At 33.8% G+C, this 14477-nt stretch overlaps 3 protein-coding genes across 3 annotated transcripts; 1 reads left to right on the top strand and 2 right to left on the bottom strand.

Annotated features, from left to right (window-relative positions):
• LOC105174742 lies at nucleotides 1911-2906 on the top strand. Its single transcript, XM_011096929.2, has one exon. The coding sequence runs from the start codon at nucleotides 2137-2139 to the stop codon at nucleotides 2728-2730; it is 594 nt and encodes a 197-aa protein (XP_011095231.1). The 5' UTR covers nucleotides 1911-2136; the 3' UTR covers nucleotides 2731-2906.
• Nucleotides 5006-6379, bottom strand: LOC105174641 (cationic peroxidase 1-like). Its single transcript, XM_011096806.1, has 3 exons — nucleotides 6040-6379; nucleotides 5730-5924; nucleotides 5006-5647 (listed from the first exon to the last, which is right to left on the bottom strand). Exons 1-3 carry the CDS (start codon nucleotides 6259-6261, stop codon nucleotides 5090-5092), a joined length of 975 nt encoding a protein of 324 aa, XP_011095108.1. The 5' UTR covers nucleotides 6262-6379; the 3' UTR covers nucleotides 5006-5089.
• Nucleotides 7956-9858, bottom strand: LOC105174640 (cationic peroxidase 1). The gene is made up of 4 exons (XM_011096805.2): nucleotides 9553-9858; nucleotides 8965-9156; nucleotides 8633-8798; nucleotides 7956-8541 (listed from the first exon to the last, which is right to left on the bottom strand). The coding sequence occupies exons 1-4, from the start codon at nucleotides 9772-9774 to the stop codon at nucleotides 8156-8158; spliced, it is 966 nt and encodes a 321-aa protein (XP_011095107.1). The 5' UTR covers nucleotides 9775-9858; the 3' UTR covers nucleotides 7956-8155.

Below are 14477 nucleotides of genomic sequence, written 5' to 3'. Positions count from 1 at the left end.
ATTTTTATTCCTATTGAATTTATTAATTATATAGAGTTTCTGACAATTTTGAGGGCATCTTAAATATGACTAGTATCGTTTTCCTTGTCCACAACATTAAATTAATTAAGGTATCTAGGAATTGTCTTTATATCTAGAGTTCATAATGAACATAGGGGAGAGTTATTTCGCATAGGCCTCTTCATAATTATTAATTCATATGTAGTTGGAAGTTTGGCAATTGTAATTAATTAATCACTTATATTAATTCTGTATATTTATTTTGAAACCCAGTACAAATCATCAGGTACCCACCTCCCATTCTCTAGTTTGTCACCACTCCCATTTGCAATGTATTATTATTAATTTATTCGTGAAGAAACCTCACCCAAATTATAATAGGAATCCTAAAAATCATCTCAACTCCTCAATTTTTGGTGCATTAATAGTACTATAGCACGTCTATTTGGGTAGCCCAAAATTATGGCTGTACATTCCCAATTAAAGATGGATCCAAGAGGACCGCACCAATAATAGATACACATTTAGATTTTATTTCCTGACAAATTTCATAAATAAATTATTCCTTAGGTGGTTATGTTAATAATTTTAACTTATCCCCACTATTTTATCAAAATATTTTGATTATTGGAGACATTCATGCATGCTCTCCAATTAATTCTTTACAACCAATAAAAAAAAGTAATTGATTACAAAATCAACTTACACGGATTTAACTTAGGTTACAACTTGACAGGGAAAATACAATGAAATATAACTTTAAAAGACATATTTGCCCTTAAAAACAATAAGAAAACCTCCAAATATTTTAAGGATTTGGGATCCAGACTGTCTGACCCAATGACTCGAATTGATAATCGTTGATATCAAATCCATTCGATGGCTATTTGATGATGCGTGACTTCATATAATATAGTACCATTGGAGCTCTACAAATACCAGTTAATACAGTTCACAAGATATGTTATTTATTGCTATCAAATTGTACTATGTGACTCCTATAACCTCAACCTCAATAATAATTTAAACATCAGAGAGCTTTAACTAAAGGCTATCCCAGCAAGCCTAACATTTTGTATGCAAACCATCTATTATTAGTCCAACTTAAAATACTCATCCAAACTGATATTCTAGATTATCGTCAAGTCATTGAGAACTTTGACCCGAATCACAACCCATTAATTCACGGTAAATGATTGTGGAAATTGAAATTGAGCTTAAGATTTCCTACTAAAGATTTTGAATTAAAAAAAAAAAGAAAAGAAATTGTGAAAATAAACAAACCAACTGCGTGGCGTATAGGACCATACAATAAAATAGGTAAGGAGTATTCATTCATTAATTATTCGATTAGATCCAATATTGAGGACCACAACATGCATCATAAATTACGCTAGCAACTCCACGCTGGCCCCACACCACACCTCTTTTTGTTCAAAAATTAATATATTGTAATTAGGAAAAATAAGCTTAAATTGCATACAGTAACACCTCGATATCTAAGTCTTAGAAGTGGAGAAAGAAATCGTACATTTGGCGAATGGCAGATTCGAGGAACTTTTTCTGCATCAAATCTAAAAATATAGAAGATGTACCTCGTCGATCTTCAAACCCCCCAAACAAATAATAAAGAATAAGAAGAAAATATTATTACATGCAACTTGATATTAATATGGAGGTGATGATGACCAAATTGAGGTTAACTAGTTCATTGACTCTTTTAACTTGGCACCTTTCACTAAATTCCAGTCTTCTGCTGTTTTAATTACAACGAATAGACATATTTGACTAACCTTAATTTATATCAAGTAACAAGATTACCTACTAAACGACCCTAAACTCCATCCAGCAGTTAATATCAGTATGTAACACCGCAAGAGCCAATATATAAATAACAATGATCCTCTGCAGTCAGAACAAGTTGTGTTGTTTATCTGGCAAATTGCTGTCATTTAAACCCCTAGAGTGGGGCACAAATCTTCATGTGTATATATACACACACATATTTTATCAAGGGAAGTAGGCAATGCGGCCAGTTGAGCAAAACTTAGAGATCCCGGCTTTCAGAGTCTTACAATCTCCTGCGCTACTTCCATCCACCACTTACCACTTCTACTTGTGATATTGGCAACCAAGATGCCTAGCACCAGCCCTGATTATGATCATCATCAGAAATCATTCAGAATTAAGCATGATGATGACAAGTTCTTCACCAGGCTTCTGTCCAAGGAAAGTTCTAAATCAAACCCTTCTTTCAGAGTCTACTATGGGGATCATGTCCCCAGTGCTGTTCCCTTCATGTGGGAAACTCGTCCTGGTACCCCTAAACACACATCTTCTCACAATTCTCACATTCCTCCTCTCACCCCACCTCCCTCTTACTACACCAACAACTTCACCAACTCCTCAAAGAACCACTCCAGATCCAAGCTTCTTTTCCACACTTTCCTAAGCAGAATGAATCCCAAGAAACCCCACTCCCCATCATCTCATTCGCCTACCTCCTCCTTCTCCTCTCTTTCCTGGTCATCATCTTCACGTTCCTCCTTCTCTGATCCGGTCATGACACCCACCTACGCTCACAAGCGAAGACGTACTTCAAGCTGGAGCGTGTCGTTTGACAAGTCGTCGTGTTTTGGGAATGAGAAGGAGAATGGTGAAAATCAGAGACGCTCAGTGTTAATTGTGAAGAAAGCTTTGTTGTCCATAGTCGGCCGTCGATCCGCTTAGTGTACGTTAAGGTATTGCTTGTTAAATCATCTGTGTTGTTAGGCACCGTTGATTTTTTGTGCTTTAGACGTACTGGAAACGATTTGATTTTTCGGTTCCTCGGTGTTAATGTGCTGCTGTAGTTATATAATTACTGCGGACTCCACTTCAATAATAACAATTGAATTTGAAATGTATGTTACTGTGTGTTGATGTAAATTAATTTACCTGCTAACCAAGTATAATTAACCTTGTGTATGCTGAAAATTCCAATCCAAATCAGGTCAGACCAAACCTGAACTATTACATGACAATTACAACACACTTATTATGTAATTGATTTGATTCGACCAAACTCAATTTGTGTCAGAATTTTACTATGTACACTTTCTCTTTGGATCGCGTTATATCTTCTTTCTTGGGCATGGAAAAAGGATGAATAAAGTTGACAAGAAACAAGCAGAACAGAACAAGTCTAGCAGTATACGTTTGATCTTCTGTAACTGTCATTTCTTTTGCTTTTGGAGAAGATCCTATTCCACTAACCTGCATACACGAATCATATGATAAGATGAAAAAGAGGTTAATTCCGGATTCTGAATTTTTCCCTATGCAAACTGCACGACCCATCAGATCTCATTCTTTATTATTACCGCAGTTAGTAATCCCAGATAGATAAAGATAATTATTTGGAGAGGGTATCCAGTTATAAAAAATTAGTACTATATCTTTGGTTAGTTGGGGTCGGGAAGACAGGGGTCTTGGATGAGTTACTCTGTCAGTGTTGTGCCAATATTTAATGCAAGGAAAAACAGTTGGTTGTGAGTTCCTATCTACATTATTATTTTTCTGCAACATCTTAAAATTGGAATCTTTAGGCTGTGTCGGGTCTTACTCACATATTGAAGGAGGAAGGAAGCTTCTGCAGTTATCTTACCTATTCTACATCAATGCGCCTAATATTAAGTCTGAATTATTGTCTCTCTCACTCTCTACATACACAAACACACACATGTATATGCATGATACACGAGTGGACGGTGCCCGTTTGTGATGTAGGGCAGCTAGGATTCGGACGATTCCGTGCAACACACATTCGCACTTTTGGTAGGGTATGCCAATATTTCCATAGGATTGTTTATGATCAATTAAACTCATGAGAGTGAAGTTATGAGTAGGGTTAAAGTCGATGTTGATCATTTTTTCCCGAGGGTGGATGTCATCAAGGCTTCATTTTACTATATATCCAACTTTCAAAGACGCTATTCAACATATAACAAGAAAATAATTGAAATGATAATGTCAGCTAATCAATTACTAAATCTACCATTGGGACTGGGTTGATACTTGATAATGACTTGAACTAGGTTTGAACAATTACGTGCCACGCCCAAGTACGCATACTATAAACTATGCAACAAAAATCTGGACATCATTAATAAAACCTCAACACAAAGGGAATAATGAAAAGAATCTGCAGCTACCAAAGGCCCCATTCATCTGCATATATATACTGTCGGCAGCTTGATATTAGGGGACTAAGCTTTTATCACTATACCCGAACGCTCACCTGTCGTCGTTTTCCATACATTTTCAGAATAAAATTGTTGAGGGTCTGAAAAAGATTTAATACATGAAAAAAAATCATGGCGATGGGCCATGATTCATGAATAACATGATAGTGTATCTATACGAATAAAGAAAAAAAAAAAAAAAAAAAAAAGAAAGCTTTCTACACATACAAATAGTGGTCAATAATACCGTTCCACCAATTTTGTGTGAAATCAAATATGTCTTTCAATTAATAGATAACTAACTTTTTTAACTTTTTAAATTTTACATTAACTGATTTATTACTTTTTTCTTTCTTTTTTTTTTTTTTTGGCAAGGTAATGAATTTATTCATATATTTTACTCTTATTTATAATATATTTTAAAGTGTAAAATATTATTTATTGTATGCACGTAAGAACAACGTGCCACAACGACTAAGTGCATCTATATCAAAGAAAATCCACATTGATGACCGGCCTGAAAGTAGGAAATGTGCCCCCAACTATGATGTACCACACAAATTTAATGATCAAGAACGAGGTTTTTCTGGTAAATTTTAAGGGTGAAAACTAAATCAATGCAGCTAACAGTTGACGAGCTCAACACAAACTTGAAATAGTGAAACAAATTATATATATTCTCCCAAAATTCCAGTATCTACATTAATAGCAGTACTTGCTCCAAGTTATTTTCTTTCACACACACACAGAACAATATTAAAATAAAAAGAACACAGAGAAAATTAATAGCATATATATTTTTTAGTAGTAGATACATATATGCAACAAGTACTTAATAATTAAGCAGCGTGCATGCATGCATGTTATCAATTAGAATTGACCTTCCTGCAATTGCATCGAATCTGGCCTTGGTCTCCAGTGAGTGGGCATATATTTCCCATCTTAATCATGGAATTAACAAAATCCATGGCAAAAGCATCAGGGTCGGAGCTATAGGCTTGAACAAGAGAATCGGTCTCACAGCCAGCATTAAACAACTGTTGATCAGAATGCAAGAGCCCTTTCTTCATCACCAGGTTGTCAAAGTATTTGGTGTCGAAAAGAGCAGCTGTGGGATCCAAAGGAGCAAGGTTGGAATCACCTCCAGTGAGAGGACAAGTTGCTTGTTGCTTGCTGGCAAAACTGGAGTCGATGTTGTTCTCATTGTAAATGCGATTTCTGAAGAGAGAACACTGCGCAAAGCCTATGGTGTGGCTACCAGAAAGCACGACTAGGTCTTGGAGGTTTAGGCCGTGATTGCTGAAAGTGGTGATTAGGGCTGGGAGGTCCATGGATGGTGAGGGGATGTCAGTGTTGGCTTTGTCTATACTTGCTGTAGTCGAGTCTCTCCTCCCTAGTTGTACCTCCCAGTTAGGTCCTCCTAACTGCAGACCAAAATGTAATTACATATATAGTGTAAGTTTAGTGCTAATTGACTATGCATGATTCTAAAATACATTTACAGACCGCAACCACAGAATCACGAGCTGCAACGGCCAAAATGTCAGCGCAGGAGACCACCGGACCGCCACAAGCTCTGTCTACTTCCCACTTGATCCTATCAACCACGTCAAACCCTCTGGCGGAATTATTATTTGGCACCGCAAACTTCTCACTAGTAAAGTCGCAAGTCGTGTCAAGAAGAATGGAACCGTCACAACCCTGCATGCACCAACACAAATTTTACCTACAAATTATAAATCTGAGGGCTACATAATCATCATTCGATATTTATTAAGTAAAGCAAATTAATTAAGTGATGGTCTTGTTTACGTACGTTAACGAAGCAGTCATGAAAATGGAGACGCAACAAAGAGGCCCCTATGCGCGGCTCTTGCTGCACAGCCTCCTCCACAACTCGTTCGATGGCCGGCAGAGCTTGGGGGCATATTTCGTCGTAAAAATTGGGGTCTAGATCTAGAGAACCTGAAATCCTGATATGATCTACTAGTGATAACACGATTAAGGCAACGAGATAGAAGCAGATTTTTGAACCCATTTTTAGCTAAAAAAAACTAATAATCTTGTAGGTAGGGTGATGGTAATTATAAGGATCTATATGCAACTATAAACAAGTAGTGCGATTAATTAGAGTAATTAGACAAGGGGTAAATTTTGATAGTTCATCTGCCCATCGATCTACATTGATAGTTGAAATTAACTGCTATGTCGGAAACTTTCTCAGGTACGTATCTGACTATTATTTGTAAGAAATAATATGAGTTGTATACGTAGGAAATTAAAAAAGCTTAAAATTTCAACGAGAGATGTGAATTAATTGTTGTATTCTGTAGCTAGCAAAAAGAACTGAAAGAGCGCTTATTTAATTACAGAACATACGTATGGTATGAGCTAATTTCTTATTAAGATCAGATGATGTTCTAATTCAGTTCAAGTGTACCTTTCGTCTACGTTTTGTCTCTCTGATATTAATGACAGCAGTGCCCAAAAGCCCAAAAGGATTAGAGAACACTTTTCCCTTTGAATCCGCTCGTAATTTTCAAATTAATGAATTAAGTGGGCTAAAAGTTGGGCTTAAAAAGCCCAATTTGTTGAGCAGTTCGACTCAACATGATTTGGGTCAAGTTTGTATACTATTTTGTTAAAGTTTTAGATGGGCCATACACATTGTTAGTCGGCCCGACTACATCTACTTCTCCATTTCTGAAAGGGAAAACCCATGTAATATCAACATTATGTTTGGATTAATGTTTTGGATGTTTTTGTTTTGGTGTTTTGGAGATAGAGAGAGAAAAATAGATATAAGTAAGTATGTGTTTTGAGATAGATGGTATGTTTGTTGTATTTTGATATAATATAAAATAATATAAAATAAGTGGTATAGGTTTGATGTTGGGATTTGGGATACAGGAGTTACTGTTCATTGTCAAATCATGTCTTTTAATATATATATTTAGTAATATATATGTGTATGTATATATAATATTTTGTTTGTTAGTGAAATATAATATATATATTTATGTTAAGAGAAGAATAAAAAATAATAATAAAAGTAATAAAAATAAATAAATTACAATTGCACACCTAGTCGAGGTGTGCAAAACACAAAAACAAATAAGGTTTTGTGTTTTGGCCCATCTCTAAAATAGGCCAAAACACAAAACCAAACATTATGCAAATGTTTGAAGGTGTATCTCTTCCCCACCCACCCCCCCCCCCCAAAAAAAAACAATTTAGACCCTAGTTGCAAGTCAACACATAATCATCCATGACACTGAGGGCAAGACACTATCTTTTTTTGTTTTTTTTTTTTAAGTGAAAGTGGTGAATTATTATTAATAATTGTAATAATTATATATTAGTTATCAATATTAAAAATACTTTTGTCTAATTAATATCAATTATTAAAGTATAATGTATTACACACATTGGTGGAGGTCGAACCTATAATCTTAAAGTCATAGAGCCTTAATTTCGTGATTGAGTTAGACCTCATAGACGACAATTATACAACATGTTTTGGGTTTTCACCATCATGAGTGAAATTAAGAAAAATTAAATTTTAAGAAAGGATTTTTTTTCTTTTTCTCGAGTAAATGAATAAATTCCTTGATTGAAAGTCTAAGCAATGGAGCAATGGAAAATCTAATTATTATCATTCGAAAGAAAAAATGGAGTTGAGATGGAGATTTGTTTTTATACCTATTTCTGTAATTTACTTAAAGCTGAATCAAGACACAAGAATGTAGCATTTTCAACTACGTACAATTATAATTCACACCGACACTTGGCATCAACTTTATTGACTTTGTCACGACATTCGCGTATACAAAACTCCACGTCGAGTTAACATTAACAAGAAAAGAGGCCCGACAGAAAAGGAAAAGTTAAAAGTAGTACATCAAAATGATCACAAAGAGGTTTGTATATTATCAGTTGGTCCTCCTGCAGTTCCTCCTGATCTGGCCATTGGTTCCAGTGAGGGGGCTAAGGTTTGACATCTTCACCATAGCACTTGCGAAATCATTGAAGAAAGCAGCGGAATTAGTGCTGTAAGCTCTCACTTGAGCGTCCGTCGATCCGTTGCTGAAAAGCTGCTGATCGGAGTGGAGCAGCCCCCTCAGGCTCAACAAATTCCTGAAGTAGTCGTTGTTAAAAACATTGGGGCTGACCACGTCCAGCGGTGAAAGGTTGTTGTTTCCGCCGCTTTGTGGGCAGTTTGCTCGCACGGAGGCTGCGAATGAGGCGTTTATGTTGGCTTCGTTGTAGATTCTGTTCCTGAAAGTTGTGCACCTTGCCTGTCCTATCGTGTGCGATCCTGCAGACATATTAAATAATTTACGAGTTTAATTGGTTTGTAATGATGGCAGTTAGCAGCAGTGAATAAGATACATATAATTCATTATTACCAGAAAGAGCAACCATCTCCCTGGCTGTGAAGCCCTTGTTAGAGAAGGAAGTAATGAGGGCGTTGAGGTTCAAGTTTGGTCCGGGGATTTGGCTGTTTGCAGCACTCAAGCTTGCGGTGGTTGAGTCCCTTCTCCCAAGTGCAACTGCCCAGCTTGGCCCGTTCAGCTGAATTCAGTATTCCATTTTTTATTAGAAATGATCAAATGCATGCTGTTCATTAATGTACCCACTTCCAAGCAATTTCAGATGTAGTAATTAATGTTAGTTAAGTATTGATTTTCTATTTGAAGAATGCACGGTTCCTGAAAATGGTAGAAATTGATATACTCACAGCGACAACGCCATCTCGGGCAGCAACAGACAAGATATCAGCACAGGAGACGATGCCCGGGCAGGAACTCTCGACTTGAGTTTTGATGGTGTCGATCACATCGAATCCTCTCAATGAATTGACATTCGGGGCAGCGGTCTTTTCTCCAGTAAAATTCGCTGTGTCGTCCAGCAACACTGATGCATCGCACCCCTGTTTCAGTTTATAAAGTAGTCTCAAATTAGATATAGCTGAAAGGAAAAAACACTAGTTCAAAATTTAAATATTATTAAATTTCATATGCAGAAGCAGTTCTGTTAATGGTCCTTGATGATCTAATCTTTTTTAATGCTAAAATCAAAGAAAACATATATGATTAATTAATATTAGGTGATGAGTGAATGAATACATATCTAATGCATGATTACTACATCTACATGCCCTCTTACATAAGAGACTTAAAAAAGAAAACAAGTCAAAGAACATGATATTGCATTAATTATGCATGTGCATGCATGCCTAACTAAATGCAACTTAAAAGTAATAAAACCTAATGCAAATCAGGACAGGGGGGAAAAAGCTAACTTTATGTACTGCATGGCGCCTTACATTAACAAAGCAATCATGAAAATGGAGACGAAGCAACGATGCCCCCATACGAGCATCTCCCCTGACAGCAGAGTCGACAGCCGTTTTGATAATAGAAAGAAGGTTAGGACATGTGGAAGAATAGAAATTTGAAGATAACTGGGCATTGGCGCCTACTCCTAGTAGGAGTAGAACGAGCATTAATGGAGCTGGAAAATTTGATACATGAGTAGTAGTAGGCATGGTTAATAGTAATTATATTAACTAGTAAGAGGTTCTTTGTGGTAGAGAACTGTGAGCCAAGAATTTTCTAGTTATGGTTCTACGGCAATGAATTCCTTGGCGTATTTATAGTGGATGATGATCAAGAAAAGAGTTGTGTTATGTTGTCCCTTTCATTTTTGGGTCGTTTTAGTCAACCCTCCAGAAAATTATTACATTTGCTACAATCATTATATATTGAAACCCCAACAATTTTGATCCATTTGCTTCAATCATTGCAGCTAAGTAAGAATATGATCCGTGCAAGATGAAATTAATTCGTTACTGCTCTATGATCAGTTGCCCAACATCATTGTAAAAATGGAACAAGGGTGTTTGTACACACCATAATTTCATGTTAATTAAAGTCATGAGACCATTTTTGCGTTTTCATTTAAAAAATGGATGATTTTTAAAATACCACATCCAGATTGATGCATCCAAAATTTAAAGAAATAATTTCAAATAACTCTATACCAAAAAAATTTAAAAATTCATTAATAATTCACAAAACTACGTACATCGGTTAATTTCTTGATAATCAATGTGGGATTATATAGAACTCGCCATTTATCTTTTCAATATTTTTTTTTAAAATTGATAAAATTAACCTACGTTAATAACTAATAATGTTAGGATAGTTGAAAATATGAAGGTGGTGGCTATTTAGTCCAAGGCAATGTATATGCAGGTATTATGTATGCACGTTGCGATTTGAGTAAGGAAGAATTTTCTCAACTTGGACTGGAATTTTCTCCTAAGTGTGAACATTGTAAGAGTGGAGAATCTTGGTTCTGTCCACACACAAATGCACTACCATATCATTCATTGTCGTGGATTGGATAAATATATGACCATCGTAAATTCAAAAGTTTTTGTCACTTTACGAGAAAAATTAAAAAAAAAAAAATTGAATCGTTCAGACTAAATATTCATTTGATTATTATTTAGAATGAAAAAGGAGACATGAAGTTATGAAACTAATTATATATTTTCATGTAAAGAAACTATCTTAACAAGATCTAAATACTCCTATTTGAGTTCATTTATGGCCCCTATTGTACGTTCTTGTAACTAATAACATTGCCAGTAAAAATCAAACAACCCATATTTAAACAAACACAAATTTGGTCGGAACATTCCTGGATTAAATAACTTTGAGGGTAAGTTATAACGGACACTTTTGATATTTGTGATAATTATAAATGCTCCATCGTTATTTGAAAAATAATAAATACCCTTTTAAATTACAAATATCCCCTTGTGACAATTCATTATAGAAGAGTATTTATAATGTTAAAAAAATCTTTATAATTATAGTAGTTTTTTATTTCTTTATCTCGTTCGAACGTATTGTTAATTTAAATCATCGATATATTAAATAATACGATATCACATACTATAAAAATAAAATAAAGTGTTAATTGAAAAGAATGTCGTGAATCAAAAATATTATAATAATTCAAAGATGTCGAACTCGAATCCGCCTCATGTCTTCCTTACGAGAGTTGGTCAAATTAGCGACAGTTTTGAATAGTTTATTTTTCGGATAAGGTAGTTATCAATGAAAATTTAAATTAGACCTATAACAGTAACTTGCTGTCCAATTACGAATAGATATTAGCAAACACTAAAATAAGTAAATAAATAATAGCTGTTGGGAGTAAGTTTTGATAAAAAAAGTAATAAGAAATATATTTTTATTAATTGGGGTAAAGTATAATATATATGTATGCAATTTGGGTCAAAATTCTGTACATGTTCTCTAGAATGGTTAGACCAGCCGCATGCAGCCAATCAGTCTGACAAGAATATAGAAATTTGGCATATATGCTACTCTGCAAAAAACGTGCATTATGTTTGGTTTTATTTTTTAAGCTTATAAAGTATGTTCAGAAAAGTACCAAGTTTTGTAACTTATTTTTAAAATAAAATTTTGACATCTTATGAATTTAAAAGATATCTTATAAAATATTAATGTAATCTTATAAATTTAGAAATATCTTATAATATATATATATATATGTGAGCTTATAAGTTTAATTAATAAAGATATGAGCAAATAGGTTTAATGAAACACCCTCTTACAATTCCGAATTTACTAAGCATGAATTTAATTCACGAACTCATATTAAATTAATACAACACGAGATATATAAGAGCAATAAATAAATTATAACAACTCACATCTGGTGAGACAAACAACAAACACTCATATAAAGTGAAATAAATACACATACGCTCGGTAGAATTTATCGAATTTGTTTATAACATTTGAAGGTTAATTATTGTGGTAGAACATTATTGGTGAGATAATTCCGTTAATCATATAGCTTTAATATGATTTCCCAAAAAAGTGAAAAATAAAGTTAATTATAAGACGAGGAAAAGGATGTATAAACAAAAGGTGTATGCTCCTCCACCTCCAAAAATCATATGAGCGTCACTCTCAATGTTTGGTAATTTTTGTTAGACTTATTTGTACAAAGCGTTAGGGTTGGGCCTCATTAGTTGACAATTTCTGCCTCAATTCGTTAAGGCATGCAAACACGCCTTTGCCTTTACATTCAAAATCTCTTTTTATTTATTGCCAACCCCACACGTTTACTTTGGTGATCACAAATACCTCTCCTTCACCTACCTTTACCTATTTTTTTAAACATCTTTTCTCTAAGTCTTTCAATGATAAGACATTTAGAAATTATTTAAAGCATCGTCTTATTAATTGTTCCAATTAATCCTTGTCTCCTATATATATATATATATATATATACACACTACAATTAATTTACTATGCTAATTATAAATTTCTAATTAATTAAGATGCACTAATCAGGAGGTATATATACGTAGTTGCTTTAATTGTTGGGCATGGTGCCTAATTTAAATGATTAACTTATTTAAAGTTCAATTATTAATTATAGAGAAGAATTAGTCTAACATTATTAAAATGCATGCGGAGCAAAGGTGTCGAATATATATATATATATATATATATGTGTGTGTGTGTGTGTGGCGTGCGTTAATTAGGAGGTTGAAAAATATTTGTTTGAATTTTCGTAAGACTTATCTTTTTGTCAAAGATAAAATGATTAAATTAATTAGAGTAGAAGTTAAGATTAAATGATTTCAGGAAGTAGTCAAATTGTGTGTTAAATTAATTGGTTGCATGATTGTAGATTACATGCAGAAATTAAAAGCGTAAGTAAAGTAAAGACATAGAAAAAGCAAAATACGACACAATGTTTTTAGAAAAATTGAGTAGGTAATCTAAAAGATGATGGTAAATGTTGTTCCGATGGTGGTGGAATGATGGATGATGGATGATGGATGATGGATGATGGGGTTTGAGTTTGATTGACCATGCATCTGCCCATCATTACATATTCATATATAGTCGCCTCCTCCCTTCCCTTCACTTTTTCTAATATTCTTCCCGACAACCGCCAAAATCTAATTATTATTCTAATGCTGAATAAGATTGAGAATACAGCTATACCTCATCTTGGACAAATGGTTACACATATTAATTATTGGATTCTCAATCCCATGCTCTCTCTCTCCATACATATATACAAATTTAAATGTAATTCTAAGAATTCATATATTACAATTTCAATGCAAGACCTACATTTTCAAAATTGTAATTAATCAAACAGTTCGTTATGTCAACTTTTGATATATATATATATATATATATAGTGAGAGAGAGAGAGAGAGATTGGTTGAGAATATATTGGCGCTCCAACTCACGAAAAAGTTAATTGTGAGAGGAAATTTAAATAGGATAATTGTGATCTTAAACATTATAAATAAATGTTTTATTGTTAATATTATTTTCTATTTAACATCGAACATTGAGCACACAGAGTCACTGTGGAGGTTAAATACCTGTGTTATATAGAGGAAGGTAAATTTCATTGTTTTTTAAATTATAAGGGAGTTTTTTGCATTTTGTTTTTTTATAATTTTTTTTTTTTTTTGTATTTTTTTCATTGATACAGAGGAATAAATTGCATTTAACCCCTCGTTGTGGTACATGAGTATGTCAGTCAATTTATAATGTTTAATAAAATGAGAATTGAAGTTTAATGTTAAGTACGTTGGTTGGATTCCGATGATGAAATTAAACAATTTACAAAGGAGTTTTGGTAGATTAAATATTTTGTGTCAATTAATTAATTTACTTTTATGATTTGCAAAAACATCATGCAGTGGACAATATTCCACGCATGATCTTTAAAATCATGGAACCTCAGTTTCACCAATTAAATTGGACCTTATTAGTCAAAGAACATCCTCATTTAATCATTTGCAACATGTATTTTTTATATTATGTCAGCACCTGAAAAAGAAGTTGTAGGTAGGTTCCTCCTCCATTACTTCATTTTGAAGCTTGAGACGAAGCAACCTACTTTTGAAAATTAAACTAATTAGAATATATACAGCAACTTTTTTATTAAGAACAAAAAATAAATGAATGGAGGCCACCAAAGTAGATAAGAATAAATACAGCTGCCTAACACATAGATTTAGATTTGAACCAGAAACTTATTGAAAAGTTTGTATTAAAGGGATTTAAAATCCATCTCAATAATACTTGAAAAGGTGATGGAAATATTTCAAATCATCCAAACAACCATAGTAGATTCCTTATTATGATTTAATATTCTTAACTCCAAATA

Source organism: Sesamum indicum, linkage group LG11 (genome assembly GCF_000512975.1).
Source record: "Sesamum indicum cultivar Zhongzhi No. 13 linkage group LG11, S_indicum_v1.0, whole genome shotgun sequence".
Lineage (NCBI taxonomy): Eukaryota > Viridiplantae > Streptophyta > Magnoliopsida > Lamiales > Pedaliaceae > Sesamum > Sesamum indicum.
The sequence above is the reverse complement of the archived record's forward strand: the minus strand, read 5'-3'. Positions and strand labels throughout refer to the sequence as shown.

Bases quoted from the DNA above. Each gene is read 5' to 3' on its own strand.
- LOC105174742 (XM_011096929.2), top strand. From the start codon at position 2,137: ATGCCTAGCACCAGCCCTGATTATGATCATCATCAGAAATCATTCAGA.
- LOC105174641 (XM_011096806.1), bottom strand. From the start codon at position 6,261: ATGGGTTCAAAAATCTGCTTCTATCTCGTTGCCTTAATCGTGTTATCA. The intron at 5,925-6,039 runs GTACGTAAACAA...TGGTGCATGCAG, and splicing joins TTCATGACTGCTTCGTTAAC to GGTTGTGACGGTTCCATTCT. The intron at 5,648-5,729 runs GTCTGTAAATGT...TTTGGTCTGCAG, and splicing joins CTCGTGATTCTGTGGTTGCG to TTAGGAGGACCTAACTGGGA.
- LOC105174640 (XM_011096805.2), bottom strand. From the start codon at position 9,774: ATGCCTACTACTACTCATGTATCAAATTTTCCAGCTCCATTAATGCTC. The intron at 9,157-9,552 runs GTAAGGCGCCAT...AAACTGAAACAG, and splicing joins TTCATGATTGCTTTGTTAAT to GGGTGCGATGCATCAGTGTT. The intron at 8,542-8,632 runs GTAATAATGAAT...ATATGTCTGCAG, and splicing joins GGAGATGGTTGCTCTTTCTG to GATCGCACACGATAGGACAG.